This window comes from Sander vitreus, chromosome 5 (genome assembly GCF_031162955.1).
Source record: "Sander vitreus isolate 19-12246 chromosome 5, sanVit1, whole genome shotgun sequence".
In the NCBI taxonomy this organism is placed as follows: domain Eukaryota; kingdom Metazoa; phylum Chordata; class Actinopteri; order Perciformes; family Percidae; genus Sander; species Sander vitreus.
This window is the reverse complement of record NC_135859.1, coordinates 32,850,712-32,874,749: the sequence shown is the minus strand read 5'-3', so window position 1 is coordinate 32,874,749 and position 24,038 is coordinate 32,850,712. Positions and strand designations below refer to the sequence as shown.

Genomic DNA, 24,038 nt, shown 5'->3' with positions numbered 1-24,038 from the left:
GATGTCGTAAGGCTCTACAATACAAAGACTAAACAACACAACCTCTATGACAACGCAAGGTGGCTAATTTACTGTAATCTCAATGAACACACAGAGAGTCATCAATAAGTGTGTGCAAAGGTAAACAGACCGCTACTCCGCCGTCTATTTTCATCCTCTCGTACAAGCAAAGGTGCTCTCGAGTATTTTATGTAAGCAAACAAGTTTAACACTCATTTTTACTCATGGCATAAACTCGCCCATCTGTAGTACATTACATTTTCGATGTGCTTGGTTAATACTGTAGCTTAGGTAATTCTGTATCTTAAGATACTGTATCTTAAAATGCTGAATGTATTTTGGCCTCTACACTGACAATCATCATCAGAGGTCAACATGCAAGGGACAGGGCCATGACTCGTGTCCGTCACGCTCCATCTCTCTGTTGACAAGAATAGGAGGAGAGAGGAAAAGAGCGGGAACGATAACGAGAGGCAGACGAGTGGAGGCAGAGATCGGGAGGATACATGCGGGAGAATACATGTGAGACGGAAGGAAAGAGGAAGCATGTGTAAATCAAAGGAAGACAGAGGGAGGGAGACATGGTGTTGACAAATTCAAGACGGATATGAGAAAAATGAAAAATGAAAGGCAGTGCAATCTTTCTCAGTGTGACTGGGATCTTCAGAGACGCTAAGCCACATGCTAAGAAGAGGATCAGAAAACTGTTCTTCACGCTGCAGTGAGCCAAGCTGATTGGAAACATTCATCTCCATTTAACAGGCATAACATACTGTACAAGGCACATGGCAAACTCCACACACACACACACACACACACACACACACACACACACACACACACAATGCACCCTCTGAAATGCTACCATTGAACATAAAATATGTAGATACATATTTATTATTGTATGGGATAAACCATAAACTAACAGGCCGCAGCCAAAGCAGATGAAAGAGAGAAATAAGAGTCTCTATTCATGAAATTTTAAAAACTGATAAACTGCCCTGCTGATAAGGAATTGTCACAAGGAATTGTCTCTGTAGCTCACTGCGACACACTGTACCTCATTTTTACATTGGCTCTCCACTCAAACCCCTTCTCTTACTTCTTGTCTTATTTCCTCCCCCTCCATCTGTCCCTCACACACTCCCTCATGGTCCATTTAAGTCTTTCTTTAGCTCTCCTCATCTTCGGAACACTCATTCTTCGTTTCTCTTCTCAGGGAGGCGGAGGAACATTGGTTCCTCCTCAATATTTAATCCAAATTAAACATATGAGGACTATTCTACACTCAATTATTCATACCGAGCTGGGGGATTCCAGGTCAGTCATCGTGCCCCCCTCCATCACAGATAAAGAGCGAGGCACTGAGAGAAAAAACGGAGGCGGAGGTCTAAAGAGGCACTTTTCTTTTAATTGGATTTACACATTTCTAGCAAAAAAAAAAAAAAAAAGAGCCCTTGATGATATTTAAAGGCACTGGTTCACACGTAGCCGGCAGTCTTTTCAGTGTGCTTGTTTGACATTTATATGAAACTGTTCCACCATTATGGTGAAGTGATAAAAGGAACAATATAAGTGATGTGAACATACAAGGAGGATAATTACCCTCATCATCTACTGTACACAAACTGATACAAATGTGGCCTATGGTTTCTTTTAATATTCCCTTTCATTGCACTTGTAATGCACACCATCTCTATACTTTACATCTATTACCCCGAAGTAAAAGTCAAGAGCTTGCACGTTATTCATTGATTAGCTTCGCAATTGCAGTATTTCCCTTCCCTCCCCCCTCCGACTTGGAACTTAAAAATCTATCATCAATCACAGTTCTGGGAGATGATCCAGCACACTCTTAAATTAGACCAAATGAAAGCATAAAGCAGATAATTGGCACTATTGTTTGTAGCTGCAAAGAGCACTTTTGAGTTTTGACTGACTTCACAGCAACGTAAAAATGTTAAATTTCATCATGTGGCATCTTGAAATGACATACAGTATTTAAGCAGAAAATGGCTATGACAACCGCGTCTTCCACTTTTGTTAAAACAAGGATAATAACACGTTCATATAGGCTATATTTCAGTGCAAGTTTATTGCCTCTTGATATATAGCACAAACAGCCCTGAGTATGATAAACAAAGCTGAGGCAACAGGGGGAATAACTGAAGCACAAAATGTCTTCATGAATAAACCAACATCCTGAAAATAAGGAAAAAGCTAGACACATCCTTTCTTTAGTCTTCCTCCTTCACTTCACTAGCCCTCTTAAGCAGACACACTCACTTTTAGTCTTTTTTTTGTTCTCCTCCTACTCTGTGGCTTCCCTGCTACAGAGCCAGAAAAAAAAAAAACAAAGCACAGGGGATCTGGCGCACAAAGACACACTCTCATTGTCTCTCTTTCTCTTACACACTTGTCCCCTTTCGGACCGCTGCACAGACCCCGGAAAAACCCACATTTGCTGCCAATGGGAATGAGTCGACGTAACAGTTTTATGACCCTGCTCCTGACCTGGTATACAAGGGTAACCTCGTGTGTATAATTGCTATGGGATAGTAGTACAAGTACTAGGGACGTAACAATTCACTACGTTCTCTTAGTTTATTTATTTGAAGAGATTTTTTTCTTCTATTTATTTAGTTTTTTTGATGTGGGATTTGTGTAAAAAAATCTTATTGTTAATTTTTTATTTCATTTTTGTTATTTAAGATAAAATGCAATTTCAGTTGCACTTTTGATAAGAGGACACACCTGTTGTTGTGCACAGTTTATAGAAATAAAGGCAGCTTTTTCAGTCATTTGTCTGCAGCTCATTCTGTTAAAAAATCATGAGAAAATCTTACTGGGAACTTAAAATCACGAATTATATCGAAATGTGAGTTGAGTGTATTGCTACATCCCTAACGGGTACTATACAACTAATATGGTTTTAACTGCATCCCTTATATTAGGTATTAGCTGCAACGTCACAACGTCTCGAGTCTAAGTTACACTCCTGTCATCAAGAGTGTGTTGAATTAACTTTTCATAGGGTGACAGAAGAAATACAAGTAATTCCGCTGCAATGTCTGTTCATCTTTAGTCTCCAGTGTAAATATTGCAAACTCATCGATCCTGCACAGCTACTGCCAGTACATGTAGGCATAAGTTCCCACCACAGTACAACACAGAATACCATGTAAACAGTAGTTAGTTTACTGGGACATGAACAGCTTTTGTAACCATGCAGGACCATTTTTGACCCTAAGTGGGGACAAAAAACAAGTTTAGAAATCCAGTCCGGCAAAGACCCAACATGGTGTACTACTGCAGTGATTCGGGGCCAGAAAACACTATGCTCACATCCTGATTTAATTTCACCGTATGTATATAATACCCCTCCCAGCAGTGTACTACTTTTACCGAGTTGTCCTGCAGCATTTGAATATTTGAGATTTGAAAAGTGATTCAGTCTGATCTGGGGTCAAGTGAGTGGCTTTTACACAGGTTGCACGAGGAGGATGGTGAACAAGCAGAGAGGACTCCCCAGAGCACTAAAAGTGAAATATGAGATAGGCCATACATGTTCTGGTTTACGCGTTTGGTCCACTTTTGGTTTCCGGCTTAGCATGGCACAATAGGAACTCTGTCTTTTGCTCATTCTCATTTTTAATTTCACCTTACAGTTCCTCCTCTCCAATCAAACACGCATACGCACTCCAATCTGTGGCTTTCTGAGTGCGATAAGGAGGTAACCCCTGTGATAACTATCAGCCTGATAAATAGGAGGCAGGTGAAACTATCTCTGTGAGAACGAGATAGGTGCCAGAAAGCTCTTTCTCCAAACCATAATTAACGCTGGCTTTTTGAGACTGGTGCATGGTGTATGGGCACTCCTGACTGCAGTATGGTTCTTCTGAGAAAAGCCTGAGTTTCACATAGGGATATTAAACTCAAGGGTGAAACAGAGTTGGTGCACTTTTATAATATTGCCAAAATACACTTTCAGTGCTCCATTTCAGTACTGCAGTGAAAACAGTTTATTTTAAGTTAAGAGAGAGGCAGCTTCAGATTATCTGGCTTGTACAGCTGCTCCTGCTGAATGATTCAGACATTGTTCTGCTCTCGTGTATTGTGTTCAGAAGATCCATCAGTGTGAGCATCAGTCAGCCACTGGAACCCCGCTGACACAATCAATCCACTTACACGCTGCACAGCCATGGCCAATGCAGGGCTGCCTGCAAAATACTATGTGTACTGTTTGTGTGCATGTTTCTGTGTGTTTGGCTGTGCGTGTGTACATTATTTAGATTTTTGTGTGTGACTCCGTGTGTAACAACTAGGGGTGTGCGATTCAAGCTCTACTGATTCAAAATCGATTCCTAGAATTCCAAAAATCGATTCATATTTTTTTTTTAATTGCATGTCTACTGCAATCACATGGAAAAAGTAACTACGTTTACATACCGTGAATCGTTTTTTAATCGAAAATCGATTTTGAATCCGAATCTTGAGCCTAAAAATCAATATCGATATTGAATCGAATGGTGACATTTTCTGAATCGTGCACCCCTAGTTACAACTGTTAAGTAGTAACACATGATTAATGTAGTAAAATGATTAACCAACAGTATTTTTTTGACAAACAGGGAAATCTATAGGGAAAAAGAGAAATCTATCACATGATAGATATATAGAATATCTGCTTGAGTCATTTTAAATATCCCAGCCATCATGTTTGAAGACGCTAAACTGAATTCCAGCTCAGCACTACTTTAAACAGAAAGTGATAAAATAAGGCTAGTGTGTGCGTGTGTGTGTGTGTGTGTGTGTGTGTGTGTGTGTGTGTGTGTGTGTATGTGTGTGTGTGTTACTAATTACAAATTATTAGCAAAATGCCACTGGCAGCCACCAGTACCAACAGTCACTGATCTGGAGAATATTCCCCTCTCCTACAAAAGACATTGAATGCTATGTTCAAAGTGAGCTGAGACGAGAGCAACCAAGTAGTAAATAAGCTAGTGTGGCTGCAAAGCTAAGATACAGTAGAAGCTGCTAGCTGTTTGTTTGGATCATAAAGGATGTGTTACGCTATTATCTTGTGACTGAGTGTAAGGTTGTGTGTGGGTGTTTGCATGCACTGCTGTGGTGCGCAGTTTCCATCACAATGTATGTGCCATGTATGACTGTGGCAAGAAAGCATCATACCCCCTGCTACTGTGATCAAATATACCACGATAAACATATGCAGACACACACACACACACACACACACACACACACACACACACACACACACACACACACACACACAAATACGTTTGTACATAAATACAAATCACCTCTACAATTACAGCATTCAACAGCATTAATAACAGGTTGGTTTCATGTGACTGACAGTGTTCTAAAGGGACTGAGAATTAAACACTGTCAAAGGGGTACAGAGTCTCAAGATGGAGGCCATTTGGTCCCCAATGTCATCTGAATACATTTACATCCACTTAACATTACATGTCATGAATAAAAGATGGGCTAATAATTGCTTCAATAAAAGTTCCGTGATGAGCAAGTTGCAATTGACAAAACTATTTGTTCCTCCCTCACATATTTTTCATTTCTTTATACAGCAGAGACATCAAAGCTTAAATTAATGATTACTGTTATTAGTGTGTGTGTGTGTGTGTGTGTGTGTGTGTGTGTGTGTGTGTGCGTGCGTGTGCGTCCGTGCGTGTGTGCGTGTGTGTGTGTGTGTCTGTCTGTCTACTTGTTTTGGTGGAACATTTGCACCCCGCAAAAGAAAACGCCACATAAAATTTAAGTTAACTGTTCTCACAATGCAGTAACGTGAGCTACCAAAATTAGCTGGATACTTGGTCTAACCTCATTTGCTCATACACCAGTGTATCACCGTGTGTATTTTGTTTATAGCAAATCCCGTCAATCTGTTCCAAAATGTCCCAGTAAGACAGTGAATGCTGTAAACATATTCTTTGTAAATCTTTACAATCATTCCCCGAAAGAACCAAGCAGGCCTGCCTTGTTGCACGTACAAATGTTCTTTCCATTTTCAGTGTGTAGCTTGGTAGCTTGAAGTCTGTTGTTGTTTCCCGAAGAGAACAGAGTTTCAGCAACAGCAATACACACAGAGCGGAAGGTTAGGGACATCCAGCAGGTGAGCCACGCGCGGGATGTCAAGCAAGTTCTTGGAAATGTACTTCTATTAATCCCGACTAATGTGAGTCTGTCAGTGCTTGAATGTTTTGTGTACATACTGCTCATACGTTTGCTTTTTTTCTGCATTTGCAAATAGGTGTATGTGCACGTGTGTCGGCTGGCATGTGTATGTGCACGTGTATGAAAGTGACACTCACCAGCTCCTTCTTCTTCATGCACTCCATCAGAATGATGAACAGATGTTGCGCCTGTGTGCGGCTGTAGGTGAAAGTCTTCTGGATGGTCACGAGCAACTGGTCTCGTAGAGTCTCGTTTATTATGCTGCAGAGATAACGAGGGAAAGAAAGAGTGTGTCAGGAACAGGGATAGATAGAGCTAAGGACAATAAAGCAGTTTAGGGGAAAGCAGGCAAATTAGATTTGTTTGTCAGTAAGTGAAACCAAGGTTGATTGGGGCTCTCTGCACTACTGTCTCTGCAGGTTTACCTTCATCTGTAACTGGGTATACAATAGGGATGCACCGGATCCAGGATTCGGCTTCGGCCGAATATTGGGCTTTTTGACGGGGGTTCGGTTTCTGCCGAACCTTAGAATTTTTTTCCAACAAATCGAACCCTATGCTTTCACTACGCGCGATACGCTGGTCGACGTAATGACGCCGCAGTTGATTACGGGAAGGTGTTTACGTAGGTGGACCGTTTAATGCAGCAGGCTGTGAGAAAGTGAAAATGTTTTTTTTTGTTTGGCAGTACTTTCAGGCAAAAGAAGGCCATTCAAGTTGAGCTACTTGTTCAATCTGCAATGCCGATTTGTCTCGTGGTGGCGAGGACCCTAAACAATACACAACATCACCGCTGTTAATACATTTGCGTATGAAACATCCGAAAGAATATGAGTTGTGCATGAAGGAATCTACAGACAGCAGGCAAAATGCAGCAACTTCAGGTACGGCAAAGGAAGGACAGTCACAGCTAAGAACTTGTGTTAACCATTTGTTTACTTCATTAATGTGTTTATGTGTTAATGGACTGAGGATGGGATTAGGATTCGGTATTCGGTTGCGGATTCTGCAGAATCTTAACCAGTATACAGTATAAAGCTGTAAAAGCAATTCTTAATGCATTGTGTGCCTTATGAGGAATATAAACAAAAAGTGTTTACTGTGTTTTTAATGTTAGAAAATTTAACATTTTTGCAAGTTCTTGAATCAAGTTTACCTTTCTCTTTCCAAAAGAAGCGTATCTGCAGAATGACATTGTTGCCGTCATGTACAGTATACATGAAATTGTACGCTTGTTATGTTCAATCTTAGGCACTTTAATAATAAAAACTCGAACTATTGGAAATTCTGATTACAAACAACATTTTCCACATTGGATAAAGTTTGTGTTAGTAAGCGTTTGTCTTTGGATTAGAGCATGATGTGCACGTGTGAGTGCGTACCCTCCCTCCTCGGAGTACTTGTGTCCGAAGGCCAAGATGTCTGAGGCCCTGCCGCTGCCGTCACACACCACCACAGGGACGGGAGGTGTGTCCCTGAGGTACTCTAGCACAATGGAGATCACATTAGGGCCTCCCTCTACGATCAGAGCCACCACCGGCACACCCTGACCAATACCTGCACACGGAAACAAGTGGGAGCAGGAGGTGGAGAGGGAATGTAGGAAGGAAAACGGGGATTAACAACACAGAAAAAGGAACAGAAATGTGAATGAGGACGTTAACATCAGCAATACTTGATCTATTAATAGAAGAAGAAAAAAATAGATCTTAATGTGTTAACAAGGTGCAAATGTGACAACTGTGATGTCTCATGACTGTACTGTCAAGACACTGAACACTTTCTAATTAAAGCAGGGAGGTTTAAAAAAAAAAAGCACCAAAAATAACCAGCCCACTTTGTTCCTTCTGCTTTGTTCCTGTTTCATGGACATGTGCGTGTGTGTGTGCGCGCGCGAGAGATAGAAAGACTTTCACTGATAAACCTCTCCACTGTTCCACACAAAATGGCTCCTTTCCTGCTAATCACATGCTATTTGGGGTAATTATGCATAATTGGCAGGTTGAGTTTTTGTGCACACGGTGAGACTATGTACAGGAGAAGTTACTGTAGATATGAAAGGTATCGCCAATTCCCTGCCCTATTCCTGCTTGTGTTGCTGTCTTTTCCTGCTTCTTCTTTCCTGTCTGTACTCTATTTCTCATTATACCACTCAACATCGCCTGAAAGAAACCACAAACCCTATCAACCCCAGAGTCCCGATCTCTCTTACACCCCCTTATGTTCTTTCCCCTTTTAGTGATCTCAGTCCAATCCATTTCCTAAACCCTCCTCCCCTCATCATGGCTTCTTCTGCTCTTTGTCTCACTTCCTTTCCTTTTTTTTCTTCTTTCCTTTCTCTTCCTCTCCCTCCCATTTTGTTTCATGCTGTTGTGTTTTCTGCTGGTTGCGTTTTGACTCTTCTAATTCAAAAGCTGTGTAACTGCCGGAACTTCCCCGCCCTGCACCCTCATCCTGGTCTGCATAATTCACAGAGGAGAAACCACGGTCTGTCTCTCAAACACGCAGGAAGACGAGCGCATACAGATGCGTGCTCCATATGCACATACACACACACACACACACACACACACACACACACACACACACACACACACACAAGCAAACATTCAGGAGCCAACCCAACACCATTACGCTTTGCCTCATACAGCCTCTTGCGGCCTTGCAACAGGGACAGTTACATAACGAGAATATTTTAGGGGCCTTGCCTACTTGAAAGAGGTAAAACGTCACTGTGCCACAAAGCATCACGCGACCATACATCAGCAAAGCTGAATGTGAGAGAGAAGCAGACTAATAACTTGCATTTTGTAACTGATTCTTCCATTTCTTTTGGATGTCTATTTTTTTGCCGTTACCTGCATGTGTGTGAGCTTGCAGTTGTGTCAGATCAAGCATTGATATTGATGACTCGTGAGGAGCAGATGAGGAGCAAAGCACAGCTGTGCCATGGCTAATTGGTAGCATGCATGCACACACGCACACGCACACACTCACACACAGATAGAGGCACACACACAACAATAAACCACAAATGAAATAAAATTCTCATTTGCCAGCCTACCCCAAAACAGCGGGCACATTTTAGGATGGCTTTTGACCTCTCATTTACAGTTCGTTTTTCTGAGTAACAGATGAGGGCTTTGACTACTGTATTCATTGCTGTGGGAACTTCAATGTATCAAAACATGGCAGCCCATTCATTCCAATTAAAGCTGTCAGTCCAGTGCACATGCGCAAAAACATTTCTCCTGTTTCTTCCTGTGAGTGCCCTTTAACGCAAATAAATAGCACCAAAATAATCTTTACTGGACCTAATGGTTACAAATTGTGATAATTCAATGACTAATTTCTCTTTGTGTGATGCCCACAAAATGCACAAATCTTTTTAGTTAGACATTTGTAGTATAATGTATTTTTGTAAAGTTTTTCTGGATCCATGGACAGGACATGAACTGAATTTCAATTAGGGCTGCCACTAAAAAAAAAAAAAAGTCACACAGTCCAGTGCTGTATCTGGGGGCTTAACAAGGAATTGAAGCCCTAAACATAGCAGTGTTAACGCTCTGCCAACTGCTGCTTCTACAGTAGTGAAACTTGCAATTTTATACTTTTTTTTTTTTTTTTTTTATTTACCCTGTGATTGTTAGAAAGCTCAGAGTCCTTTGAATTATCTTATCTGTGGAGGCGGATTTTGTGGTCTGAATTCTCCCTTTATGTCAAATAAAACACTAAGTAGCTGAACACATGCAGAGTGGTTACATGAGTGGGCACTTTCAGAAGAACACCTATTGTTCTAGATGGAAATGTAAACTCATAGTTGGAGTCTGTTAGCGTATTTAGCAATTTTTTAGTGAAGATGCAATCCTTCTTACTGGAGTTTACCAATTGTTTTCTCTGCCAAAGTACAACACTGTTGTGCAGTGGACTCTCCATACAGTATAAAGTGTAAAATACTAGTACTGAAAGGTTGCCAACTATTACATTTATCTTTGCAAGTTAGACAGTGTGCGGGAGTTTCTTTGCAACTTTTACAGATACACATACAATATACAGTATATTCCTAACTGACAGTTGCGCTGACAGGATTAAAAAAAGTCCTATTTAAAAAAGTATACTGTATATATATTTAAAGTCTCTCCTAGGGGTGGAGGTCGGGAAGGAGGAGAGGCTCAAAGTGGTGGGAGGCTCCTTTACAGTAAATGAGGCAGTGCAAAGTGAGTTGTTTGTGTTTTGGTGGAAAAAGGGTGAGAATTACGCTGAGAATAGACGTCTCGGACCTACCTCTGTTTCTATCAATCTGCTACTACGTCGGTGATTTTATCAACAGCTAAATTGGATTTTTAATTATCAAGATAAACACTTGAGTCCCACATGGGGGGGGGGGGGGATGCAGTTCACAGTATATTCTGTGGATAGGTTATTTGATAAAATACACACTCTACACAATATATACCCTATACACTCTGTACTGTCTCTCTCAACAGATTCAGCATTTCCACCCCCCTATTCTTGTAATGACTGTGTCCATGCACCATTCACACACTCCAACGCATCAGATAACACAATCTCCAAACCCCTACTCTCTCCCTTGTCTCTCTGTATCTCAGACATAGTTTAAACCAGTATTTCTCAGGAGGGAAACTTATGTTAAACGGTGTGAAAGAGGCACAGGAAAAAGAAGAGAGGTGGTTGATGAGACTCCGTGGCCACAACTTTCTATATTTATCCAGCCTGGGAGATGAGGAAGCAACGAGCAGAAGAAGGAATTAGTATGGGAAAGAGGAGCGTGTAAGCGAGACACCCATAATGTGCTTAAATGTTCCTAATTAAGGATCGAGCAATGACTCATGTTCTGTGTGTGTGTGTGTGTGTGTGTGTGTGTGTGTGTGTGCGTGTGTGTGTCTGTGTACGTGGGTTTGTGAAAGTGTCCGCGTTTGTCCTTGCATGTATCCAATTAGTATCAGCATGACTGGAGGAGGTGTGCTACAGTATGTGGGTAGTTGTCTTCGCACCCCACCCCCCCGCCCAACTCACACTTTAAGAAAAAAATGAAACACACACAAACATCCTTATCCTTAGCAAACAACAAAAGCAGATGGGAAACATCAGATCCGGGAATGCAACATGACTCGATAAGCGACGGGAAAAAAAAGTCAAGTGGTACGGCAAATTAAAAGGGCAAACTCAAAGGAATTCAAATTAAATCAGATGGTCTGTGTCACCCTTTTCCCCCCAGTAATTTTAGTCGAGCTGTAGTGTTTCCAAGGCCATGAGCCAGAGAGAATTAATCATGAATGGCGTCGTTGGTCAGGAAAATACATTTACAACTGGCAAATTGGGGTTAAAGGAATTTTACCGCATTGCTTTGTGTGTTGGCGTGAATGCAAGTCTGTGTGTATGTGCTTCTGCGAGAGCTCTCTCCATGAAACAAATCACGTATGGAAGTCTCATTTTGTTGGCGCTGAAGCTTGTATAGTTGTATATATGTTTGTTTGTTCAAAAACTGTTAACCTGCTTTTTCTATAGACAATGTATTATCCCACAAAGTGAAATAAAGTCCAATGAAAGTGTATTAATCAGTATGTCATCCAGATTTTACTCTGATACAAGATACTTGTAAAAATGGGGTCTCAGTTTACTATTTTTTTTAATTTAGATTCTCATATGACAAAAAATAAGTTTGACTTGTCCTTGCCAAAACTTATTTGACTATGTACTTTAATTTTTTCTGATCACATTTTTTTATTTTATTTTAAAGAGACAGTACGTACAGATATATACACGCCTCAAAAATAGAGCATAAAATATATATTTACATACATACCTATACATATGCATATACACAGAAACGTATGATTCTCTGCACTAGGGGTTGATGCATAGACTGTATTAGTGAAGCCAAAACATCTGGATCGCCCCCTGGTGGCTGGCTGAAGTACAGGAAGGCCACATTGTCGGCCGAAACGTCGTGTGTGCCTTATTTGCACAATTAAAGTATTTTTCCACAGCATTCAGCTGTTGCGCGGACTTCACTCACTTTCTTTGAATATTGTGCACCAGCAACTACGTGGATGTGCACAACATTGTTTCAACTTATTTGACTTCGGTACAGGTCATAAATCCAGCCCCCTCCATGTGAGCGGATGGGACATGGGCCAAACAAAAAAATCAAAGTACAGGTGAAAAAAGTTCTTCCCAAAGGTTTCTGTCATTTGAAGTAGTTCTGATCACGCTATTTGTTCAAGTGTTAATTTTTCTGATAAGTTTGGTTGTTATTAGTTATTTGATGCTATAAAATGGGGTGAAACGTCATGATTGACAGCTGGGATTGACTCACGATTGGCTGGTGGGGTGTATGGGCGGGACCGGTCACTACTGCGCAGACTCTGGCTCCAAAATTAATTTGTAAAGTTGGAGTTGGGAAGTGGAGACGGGTCGTCCATCTTTGTATCCAGTCTATGATATATACCAGATGACCTTACACAGATGTGGATCCTAAGTAGTAGTCAAGACAACCTTGGTTACGATGAGTTCTCCGTGTGTGCACATCATTCATAAGCGTTAATTATTAAACAAGCCATCCTTATTTCAAGAAAGAGAAGAAGTTCTGATCACGCTGATGTTTATTCACGTGTTCATTTTTCTGATAGATTTTATTAGTTATTTGAGGGTATAAAAATGGGATGAAGTATCATGCGCAGACTCTGGCTCCAAAATGACAAGATGTTAACACCCGTATCCGGGATAGCTTGGCTTCAGTTTTGTACAGTGGGAGGAAGTGGAGACGCGCCGTCCATCTTTTTATACAGTCTATGGTCTGCACTGACTTTAAATTTCCCCTAAAAGCAACAGCAAACATGTCATCACGTCTGACATGCTACAGTCCCCTCCCCACCCCCCAGTCCCCTGGGTAGTTGTAAATACATCTCCTTGTTTTGACTCTCACTCCAGCCAATCAGTGAGATTGGAAATGCTGGAATGCAGTTAAGTCAGGTTTATAGTATAGCCCATAATCACAGTTAAAAATAAACAATTGGTAAAAAAATAAAAACGTTGCTGTTTGTCTAGAATTTGTTTAATAGTGTGCATACGTCTCTAACCATCACTGGGTTATTTTACCACTCCTAGTTTCCCAAATGACATTTAACCACAGTTCACACTACTGATCATACACTCAAATTCTTTCCACACCACGTAACATGTTGTCATCTATGCACATCCTCAACGTCAACCTGGAACTATACCTGGAGCAAGTCTCGTATCCAACAATGGCTGGCTCTGTTCTCTCTCCACCACAGGGTGGAACACTCTGGCCATGCAATTTTATCTTTTTGACAGGTTTATGTATCCATTTGTGTACGAACACACCTTACCCCCAATGACTTCAACTGTCCCCATGCTGTCTCTGTACGCTTATTCTCCCGCAATTATTTTACCTACTGATCCACTCCCACAGAGTCATTTCATCCCCCCTGATTTAACCAGTCATCAACGCGGCATCACCACTTGCAAATATCTAACTGGGTTTGGAATATTCATTTTTGTAGGGCACAATTTACAAGCTTTACTGCATAATATTTTCCTGTTGTTTGTGCTTTGATGGCTATAGTCACATTCACCACAGGGTGACATTTCTAAGCTAAATTCAAACTGTGAAACTGCAGCTGTGTGATATGTGTCAAAGAACAAGAGGCACCAAGTAATCCAGTGGTCACACAGTTGGACAGCGTAAGAAAGGGGCGATATGATAAGCTATATTTTGGCGCTTTTGGTGGGAAAAACCTCGTCCATAAGTGTTGTTTTTCAGGATATAAAAAAGGCTAATTTATTGAGCTATTTACCTTAGACAAAGTCAGACGAAATGGCTTCGTTAATTTTTAAATGTTTGTAAAACCCACAGACAGACGTAAAGGGTAACCATCAGCATTGATTTATGAAAAACAGTTACAATGACGAAATATTTCTGCCCGAAAGCGACGATTTGAAAAAATCAAGAGTTTGTCCAGATATTTATAGTGCTTGAAAGAAGAGTATTTCTACTCTCTTGGCTTCCCATGTACCATAGTTTAACTATAATCTCTTCTGTATTGGCTGCTCCATGGTGGAGGTCACAATGTCGCAGCTAGTCTGCAATGCAAGACCTTATGGCGTCTGGATTCAATTACAAGAGCTAATTCATCTTTTGGCTATGCTATGATTAATGAAAGCAATGCCATAGGGGGGTCAATGAAGGTTACACAGTAGACAAAAAATGCATACATGCCTGCCCTACACCTACGCACACATTTGATATCCAACGTATTTTTGCGCCTATTTTAATATTCCAAGTGACTTAACTCAAGGTGCCTCATTCATTCATTCTTGCAGACTTTATCTAAACCTACACAAATTAATAGCTTTATTTCCTCTTCTGACCTGGCATCTGCATCCAATTCAAGATTTGCACGTGTAAAACAAACAAGTGTGAGTGAATAAGATGCAGGGTTTTCTCATTTTTTCACGCACATTTTCTCTTGCTGCCTTTTTCCCAATTTCCTCCTCTTTTTTCAGTGAAGACACCTCAAGGTAATATCTCGTCTCATTGCCTGCATCCTCGACAGCTGCATTCTCACACTTCCTTTGCGCTTCATATTATTCTCTTCCTTCTCTGCTCAACCTCAACCCCTTTTCTATGTCTCTCATTTTCTCACTCTCCTTTCTTCCTCTTGTCATCTCTCTGGGGCAGGTGTGTGATTAAAAAGCATTATGGAGACATGTCAAAAGAGCTAGGCGGCGATTGAGTGAGTTGTGCTGAATGGTGCCAATCATTTTATAGATTTTTGACAATGTCTGCCAGCTTCAGGAGATGGTAAGGAGGAGTTGAATAGAAAAAAAAAGTCCCTGTGTGTGAGACCTTAATAAAGACCATAAATGAGTATAAAAATTGTATATGATTTTGCATGTTCACGATCACTGGTTATGAACTCTGTCCCTCTGTTTGCATGTGAAGCGTCCTGTGCTGCCTAAGCTGAATTATTGTCACAGTTATCCAGGCTCAGTTGCATCTGCATCTCTCTCCATGTTCTATCAAGCTAAACCACGCCTGGCTGAACAAGTCACAAGAGAGCCATGCATGTATGGCAGGGCACAGCGCTGAGCCTTTACTCTAGCGTGTGAATGCGCTGGCTGTAGTCCATCCCCCATATTTACAGCCTTACAACCCCAGTTTCCTCTCTTAAGCCATTTATTTTGTTTACCCACAACAAGAGCGTTCCTTTATACAGATTTCCCACTGGTCAGAAAATCTACTTTCAACCACTAACATCTGACTTTTGTCTGCAGTGGGAAAGGGTTACAATCTGCGGGTATTTATTGGCTTCAGATCTGATCGGCAGTGATGGAAACATATGACCCAGGTGAACACCCATAATTGTTGCCCCTTTTCCACAGTGACGATAAGACATGCGTCGCCTCTGTTGGTAACTTCTGTCATCTTGGCCACAAATTCTGTTAGTCAGAGGCCTAGCAGTGCTTGGACAGCGTCCCAAATAAGTCAGTACTGAATTAGTCTATATCCACGACGTTCCACAGCCGTGATTGCTCCGCTGCCGCTGGAAATTCCGCTGGATGTCACTGTTTTCTTTGTGTTGGCATTCTAAACTCTTCTGAGGACTACGGGTAACTGCTCCTCAGATCTCTGCAGGGTAAATCCAGACAACTAGCTACACTATCTGTCCAATCTGAGTTTCCTGTTGCACGACTATAACAACTTTTAAACGTACACGTTCACCAAAACGAGTTATTTCCGAGGCTATTTTGCAGCGGCAGCGAGGCACCGTCCGGCGCTTAGCACCGCCCAAGACTATTGTGATGGTTTTATTGCTTCATAGTTTTGAATGTGCTAAATGTGCTGGTTTAACTGTAAAGTGCCTTTGAGAACCATGTAAAGCGCTATAATAAATAAAATATATTATTATTATTATTATTATTGAAAAGAGAGACTGAATAAATAACAGGAATAAAAAGGGAAATGTCTCCATGCTGCTTTCTACTGTTTACTAACCCTGTTTTCAGGAGCGTTTGTGACGTCGAACACGACACGTCAGAAAATAAAGCATGAATACTCGTCGACTGGCCACGGGAAAGGAGTCTAGCGCCTGTTTTAGTGGGTTTATACGTGTTTAAAAAACCTGCATATACACATGAATTTTGATGGACAAGGATGTAAGATATTCCTGTCCACTTTCCACTATAGAGGGTACAAAACCACAGGAGGCAACACCTGAAGACTGGAGGTATGCAGAGGGAATACACGTCTTGTCACCAAGGTGGAGTTAGGAGGTCTTCTTCTGACAGGTGCCAATAGTGCTGTCATGACGTGCAATGAATATGTGCAAAATGAGGTTTTGAAGGTTTCAGTAAAATTATCATGACCTAAAATATTTGTTAAAAACATTTGCAATATCAAAGCGTAGTCGGACCAAAACACACATACGGTACATTTGTTATATCAAGAGTCGATTCCCGTATTTTAAAAACTGTGTTATAATATTGTAGAGCCAATTTGATTGCTACAGCATTTCTGGCACCCACATGGTGATGCATGGAAAATTGCACACAGGCACAGTAGGATTAGCTACAGGATTGCCCAGACATCACAGAAATACCACAGCGGGAGATGACACGTATCTATCCACCACACTTCTTTCATCTTGTGTTTGTGTGCAGTGTGTGTGAAAAAAAGGGGATTGTGGTTACGTGTGGTCCCCAACCCACACGCCATTCAAACTAAACGGTTCTTCTCCTCTTTACTTCATTTATCCTCCTTTCCTTGACAGGAGCTCAGACTACTCCTGGATCCCACGGGAGCCCTGCGGTGAGGAAAATTGATGCACTCCTCGATTGACCGTGGACAGGTAATCAAATCAAAAAATGGTCCTCGTCTGTCAACCCTTCAGAGGTGAATAAGGTAGCGAAGGATATGTGGCGATGTGTGTATGCACAACAAGGTACAGTATATTATAAAGACATGATTGATCATGCAAATAATGGTCTTTGGTGAATTATTAGGGTTATTAGATTAATTTTGATTAGGGTTATGGGTCAATTGTGTCTAATACAGCACTTCACCTCGAGAAGCAACTGTTGGCAACCTGAGTGGTAGGTTATAAAGTTGAAGGTGGTTATCAGTGTAACCTCAGACACCGCGGAGGTTAAGGTTAGTGTCAGAGTAGTCTCGCATTGCCAGACCTTCCTCCACAGTGCTGCGGAGGAGGGTCTGGCTAGTCCACACAGCATTCCAGGATGGGAGACAAACGTGCTCTGGTTTACTGGCATTTCTTTAAACCAATCACAATCGTCACTGGCGGCGCTAAGCGCCGGACGGAGCAATGGTGCCTCTGCAAAATAGCCTCGGGAAGGAACTTGTTTTTGTGGAACGTGTACGTTGAAAAGTTAGTTGTTTTAGTCATGCAACAGAAAACTCAGATTGAACAGATAGTCTAGCTAGCTGTCTGGATTTACACTGCAGAGAGCTGAGGAGCGGGAGCGTGCCTATGTTCCCACAGCCCTATGTTCGCACATTTGTAAGATATTTTTCAAAATAAGGCCCTATGTTCCCACAGTTCCCACATTTCTAAGATTTTTTTTCCAAAATTAGGCCCTATGTTCCCACATTTCCTTTTTCATGAATTTGTATCAGATTTGATCCCCCTTTCTCCCAATTTGGTAGCCAATTACACCCAACCTATTATCCAGTAGCAATGGACTACAGATGGAATGTAACCCTAACCCTAACATAGGGCCTAATTTTAAGAACAATCTTAGACATGTGGGAACATAGGACTATGGAAACATAGAGCCTAATTTTCAGTGAAAAAGATAATTCTTAGAAATGTGGGAACATAGGGCTGTGGGACCATTGGGCTGTGGAACCATTGGGCTGTGGGACCATTGGGCTGTGGGACCATTGGGCTGTGGGACCATTGGGCTGTGGGAACATAGGGCTGTGGGAACATAGGGCTGTGGGAACATAGGGCTGTGGGAACATAGGGCAGTGGGAACATAGGGCAGTGGGAACATAGGGCTGTGGGAACATAGGGCTGACCCAATTTCCGGCAACACCGGAGCATTCCTGGAAGTAGAACTCTGTGGATATAGACTAGTGTCAGAGTGAGAGCTCTGTGTTCTGTATGGTCAGCAGCAGATAAACAGCACACATGATCACCTATCAGCTTGTTTCATTATTAGATCCCAGGCAGCAGTATTAGTGCTGGATCCAGAGATATGTTAAAGCTAGTCAGATGCTGGTTAAATTAGGGACAGCAGAGTACATAACCATCATATGGACGGTCAGACTATTACTTGAAAAAAAACATGACGTTTATATAGTTCCCCAACCTTTATTCGGTACACATTTCCAACCACAGAACAAGTCCATGGCTGCGCATGCCCTTACCTGCACACACCGGGGAGCACCTTGTGCCGTAGTAAACAGTGTAAAGGGGAAATAACATGTTAACAAGATGCTTGTATGACGACTGGGCGTCCCTTTGCCTTCCCAGCCCCTTTTGTATAAGTCCAGGCATAGGATGACAAAGGGAAGTCCATGGGTCACATGTCTCGATGATGAACATGGAGGAAGTACATTTGTGTATCCTGCTGAACCCAGGGACATTTCTTAAATCCCCGAAGTCAAGGGGTGAGGACAGAGATCTTCAACAGTGGGTCCACAACCCTTAGGGGGTCCTCAGATTAATTGCAGGGGGGGGTCGACAAATTATGTTTTGATAAGTTTCTTTTTTTCAAAAATGATGTCTGTAAATATACATTAATATGAATCCAACATATATTAAGCAAAGATAAATCGTAAAATTTGTGGGAAAAAACATTTTTTAAATGTACACAACATTGATGATATGCACACTATAGGTAAGGTAGCCACTATGGTAGCCAGCCACATATACAGTTAAGCTTAAGGATTCACTGTGCTAATTCTACACAATATCTATACAATATGATCCGTCTCTTTCAGCTAAGGGGTCCTTGGCCTAAAAAAGTTAAAGACCCCTGGGTTAGGAGTAGGCATGGGCCGGTATGAGATCCTGATGGTATGATAACCTTAAGCAAAAATATCACCGTTTCACAGTATTGCAGTATTGCAGCTTTCAAATGTATTATTTTGAAATATCTGGGTAAAAACAACAACTTTTTTTCTATTCTACACAATGTATTTTATTTTTGAACACATTGCACAGGGAGAGGGATTTCTAAACTGCACTTTCTGTCCTTGACAACTCATGAAAAACAGTTGATACCGCAGGAACGATATGATGGAAAACTTTAGTGGTTTTGAAACCGTTACTTTTTTTCGAACCGCGGTATACCTTGAAACCGGTAACCGGCCCATGCCTAGTTAGGAGGAATATGGTGGTGGTTACATTCATAATAAAAAAAGCCCAGTTTCATTCTAAGTGACATTTAAGTCACTATCAGTGAACATCAGCCATAGCGCTCAAGTGAATAAAAATGGTGTCGACAAAGGCAACATTTGAGTCAAAATATTGCTCTCAACACTGTAATCATGCATCCATTTGGCACCGTCAATCTCCTGACATCCTCAGTTTTTGAATAAGCACTGATGTTCAAATGTATGCATTCATGTCACCCAAACCCAGAGGAAATTATTATAAATTGTTTTTATGTTGACAACAAAAGAAGGCAATAACAAATAAATCATGGCTGCAAAGAAACTTGCTCTGGCTCAGGTTTGTTCCCAGCTCCGACGCCTTCCAAACAATGCTGTGAGAGGCTATTGAGAAATACATTTAAAGGGTATCAGTGGGGTTTGTGTGTGAAGAGAGAGAGAGACAGAGAAATGCATTTTGTATTCATGCAAATCCATTTGGTTTCCAGCTAAGGTATAATGTGAAAATTGAAAACGGAGAAATGCAATGTGACAAGGGGCTCAACGGTGGATGAACACTCCACGCAAAGGCAAATATGTGCCCTTGCTGACACAAATACATGTTAATATACATGCAGGACAGAAACCCCTTGGTCTCACACAAACAATAATTCAAATATACTCTTGCTGCCCTTTTAGGAGCATAATATACCTTTGACGCAACACGTTTTAAAATGAAGTGTAATAATATATTTCTATATTATTACACTCTGCTGACAAAATATACAAAAATACACACAAATATGGGGACGGTCGGTAACACTTTACTTAAGGTATCTACATAACAGTGACATGACACTGTCATGAACACATGGCACTGTCATGACACATGAACCCTAACCCTAACCATAACTTGTCATGACAAAAACCGAATTACACTTAAGCGGTATGTCATAAACGTTTATGACTTGTTTATGACACGTTCATGACAGTGTCATGTCACTCTTATGTAGATACCTTCAAGTAAAGTGTAACCGGACATTCTTAATGTCTCAAATGTTGACCCAGTGGTTTAAAACACCTTCCACGTACCACGTTCCGATTGGCTGGTACTATCATGTATCAAATTGAGATAAAAACACTATAACAAATGCACCTTTCATTCTCATAGGTGTGTACATAACATAATGAACTAGCTGTGTCTGCAGTACAGTGTATATGTGTACAATGGCCATGTGCTGGTCATTATGTCTGTATTTGTTAGCTTGTTGAGAAGCTTTGTTGCGCACCCCAAAACAAGGAGACAAGGATTATCAAGCAGGTTCATCTGAGGAAAGAGTTCATCTGAGGTGTCAGGAAGCTTTGAAAGAATAAATAAGCCCCTCCTGAAGGGACAAACTGTTTCAAAGGCGAGTCGATTTATATCACAGCTGGCTAAAAATACCCGGTCTGACAGCATGTGTTCAGTATAAAGCAGGTAATGCTTAGTTTAGTCTGGATGCAGTTATAAAATTGAGTTGGAACACAATTAACCCACAGTGGTGTCGTTGATAAAAGGAGGATTATGGTTTAATTATGCTGTTATCACTCGCTGTGTCATTTAAAAACACCTCCTGTGATTTAGGGTAAGTGGGTCAGCCGCCATTAAAGGCAGATACTGTACAGTGAACTCCACTCACGTGTGTTGATCTTCTGCAGGGAGATGTGTTTCTCTAGCTGACGTCGCAGTTTGACCTCTGCGCCGTACTTTCCCGTGGTGCCATTGTCTGCCAGGATGAAGTGGGAGTGGAGACTGTTTAGAACCGTCAACTTGCTCATGGGGTTGGACATGGTCTGGTATGGACGCACCACCTGTCCAAGGGAAGATAAGGTTTAACAAACATCGGAGAAGCCCATGGCTGACAGTGTATGTATGGTTATGGACAGTGTTGGGAGTGACATGTTACAAAAGTAACGTAATTACAGTAATGTATTGCTTTTTGCTGTAATAAATGATACATTATGATGTATTAAATTGGATAAAAATAAGACTTTGTTGATCCCGTTTGTTGTGAAATTAACTCAAAAGTGCAAAAATGCAAAAGTAGTGTAAAAATTACAATTCAAAGACAAGAATATTGTAATATAACTAATTACTCTAGACATGACAGTAACACGTAATCTATAATGTATTACATTTAGGAAATAACTTGCCTGACACTGGTTATGGAGAATGTCTGGTTTGACGATAACAAGGGCATGTTTTCTTAGCAACATTAATGTGTCCCAAGCATTGGCAAAAAATCATTTGGCATTTTAGAATGTTCTAATTTGCAAGGGTTTTAATTAAAGGAGCACTTTTAATGGCAAGCCTATGTTACAAAATGGGGCGCAGAGTTTGAAGGGCATCAACATTTACCAAGCACAAAGAAACTAACAAAGAGACAGTACTGGCTGCATCATGGCATATAGGATCCATCATTTCGGGGCTTGACCCATACTCAGGACTATAAATCTGGATATTTCTGACTCTACTGCACCAACAATCTGTCATCTATAAAGGTACAGTACTTAATCACTAGAGTGCCCCTTTAAGACACCAATGATTAAAGGTGCTGTAGGTAGGATTGTGAAGATCCAGGACTTAGCCAAAAAATTTGAACATCGACAACTTCTCAGTCCCTGCTAAAGCCCAAAACGGTCTCCTAAGCCCCTCCCCCCACAAGGGAGAATGAATGCGTGTGTATGAGCAGTGATTGACAGGCAGTTAGACACCCCCCCTGGCACTGATTGGTGCATCTGAACAGGGAGCTGTGGATTTTTGCAAATCTCACTACAGGCTGTAGGTGGAGCCAGAGGAGCCAGATTTTTTTAATTACCTGCTTCATGTAGTTCTACTGGAACATAGGGTCAGTTTCAGCAAATATGACAGAAAGTTAGTTTTATAAGTCTTACCTACTGCACCTTTAAGCATAGAGCTATTGTCTGCTACTGAGCATGTATTGTACTACTTCATGACACTAAAAAATGGATGAATATTTATACAACATTAATGATGATAAGAAGCTTGGGTTTGGTCGAGTGACTGAAACTCATCTGGTCATTAGGCGTACAGCTGAGACCAAAAAAGCTTCAGCACTTAATAATCTTGTTGCAGCTACCAACATTAATCGGCTCTACTTGACTTGTTCAGCAGGACAGAGTGTGGTGCATTCTGATGAAATTGTAACTACAACATTGATTCACGAGATTCAAACGAGTCAACATGTACTTTGCAGTCTCATGTCGTTCCACTGGCTGTCCAACTCACTTTGAAGGAGTGTTTATCACAGATCTGATTGGTTTCCTCAGCATCTCAGTTAATAAACTGCCAACTGCAATCTACAGGCTGTGGCAACAGTGGACTGCATGGGACATTTTTCACATATACACACGCAAGCGAGGGCTAAGGCATGCAAGCACCCAATCTGAAAGGGATTCATATTGTTCTGTTTGTTTGTTCTCAAAGACTCACATCTTTGCCAACAAGATCCTCTTGATTTTCTACAATGCCCCACGGCGCAATGCCAATTGTGCAGATCTTCCCCCTGGACTTGGAGGCGTGGTCTTTCAATGCATCACCCACATGGCGAATCACTCCTGCGTGTGTACGTGGGTGGGTGGGTGTGTGTGTGTGTGTGTGTGTGTGTGTGTGTGTGTGTGAGTGTGGTCATAAATGATTAAGAGGACAGAGAAACAGACAGCAAAATGTTTTGTCACGATCAATACACAGTGTAAACCTAGATAATGATACACTGTGCTGTAAAAAACACACAAACACACACACACACACACACACACACACACACACACACACACACACACACACACACACACAGACAGACAGACAGACAGACAGACAGACAGGTCGTAGCTCCAGGCCTTTTGTTGTTGTCCTCAGGGGAGCAGCAGTCAGACCTGGAGGCCATCTTATCCAATCTCTCCTACTGACATTCATTCTTTCTCTACCTCCACTGTCCTTCCAATTAATCCCTCCATCCATTATTCAGGCCTGTCCTTTTTTTTTTTTTTTCTTTCTTGCTTTTGCACCCATTGTGTCACAAAATCTTACTTTAAGCATCCAACGCTGTCATTTCTGTCCATCTGTTCCTATCTCTCCTATCAACATTTTGTTCTTATTTAAAGCCTGCTAAAATTAATCTCAGTTACTAAAAATGCTTTTCTTTTTGTAAACCTAGAAACAGTACAAGAACAAAACATACAGTGAAAAGACAAAGTGACACAACGCTAATAAGAAGACAAAAGGGAAAACTAAGAAACAAATATTAGCATTAAAAACAAGTATATAAAGATGTATGCATTTTGCAACACGGTCATTCATTTATCAGTGCATGGTAATCATTGCAGCAAAGCATTTACCAAATTTAAGACTTCACGCCGCCATCCATAGCTTACC

General features: G+C 41.2%; 1 protein-coding gene across 2 annotated transcripts in view; it reads right to left on the bottom strand.

Annotated features, from left to right (window-relative positions):
- The window catches only part of trpm3 (transient receptor potential cation channel, subfamily M, member 3), a 156,539-nt gene that overhangs the window by 46,154 nt on the left and 86,347 nt on the right, over positions 1 to 24,038 (bottom strand). For both annotated transcript variants that reach the window (XM_078249837.1, XM_078249838.1), the window contains exons 5-8: positions 23,097 to 23,221; positions 21,283 to 21,454; positions 7,599 to 7,773; positions 6,354 to 6,477 (exon numbers count right to left, since the gene is read on the bottom strand). In XM_078249837.1, the coding sequence (XP_078105963.1) occupies positions 6,354 to 6,477; positions 7,599 to 7,773; positions 21,283 to 21,454; positions 23,097 to 23,221 (596 nt within the window). The remainder of the gene's footprint in view (positions 1 to 6,353; positions 6,478 to 7,598; positions 7,774 to 21,282; positions 21,455 to 23,096; positions 23,222 to 24,038) is intronic.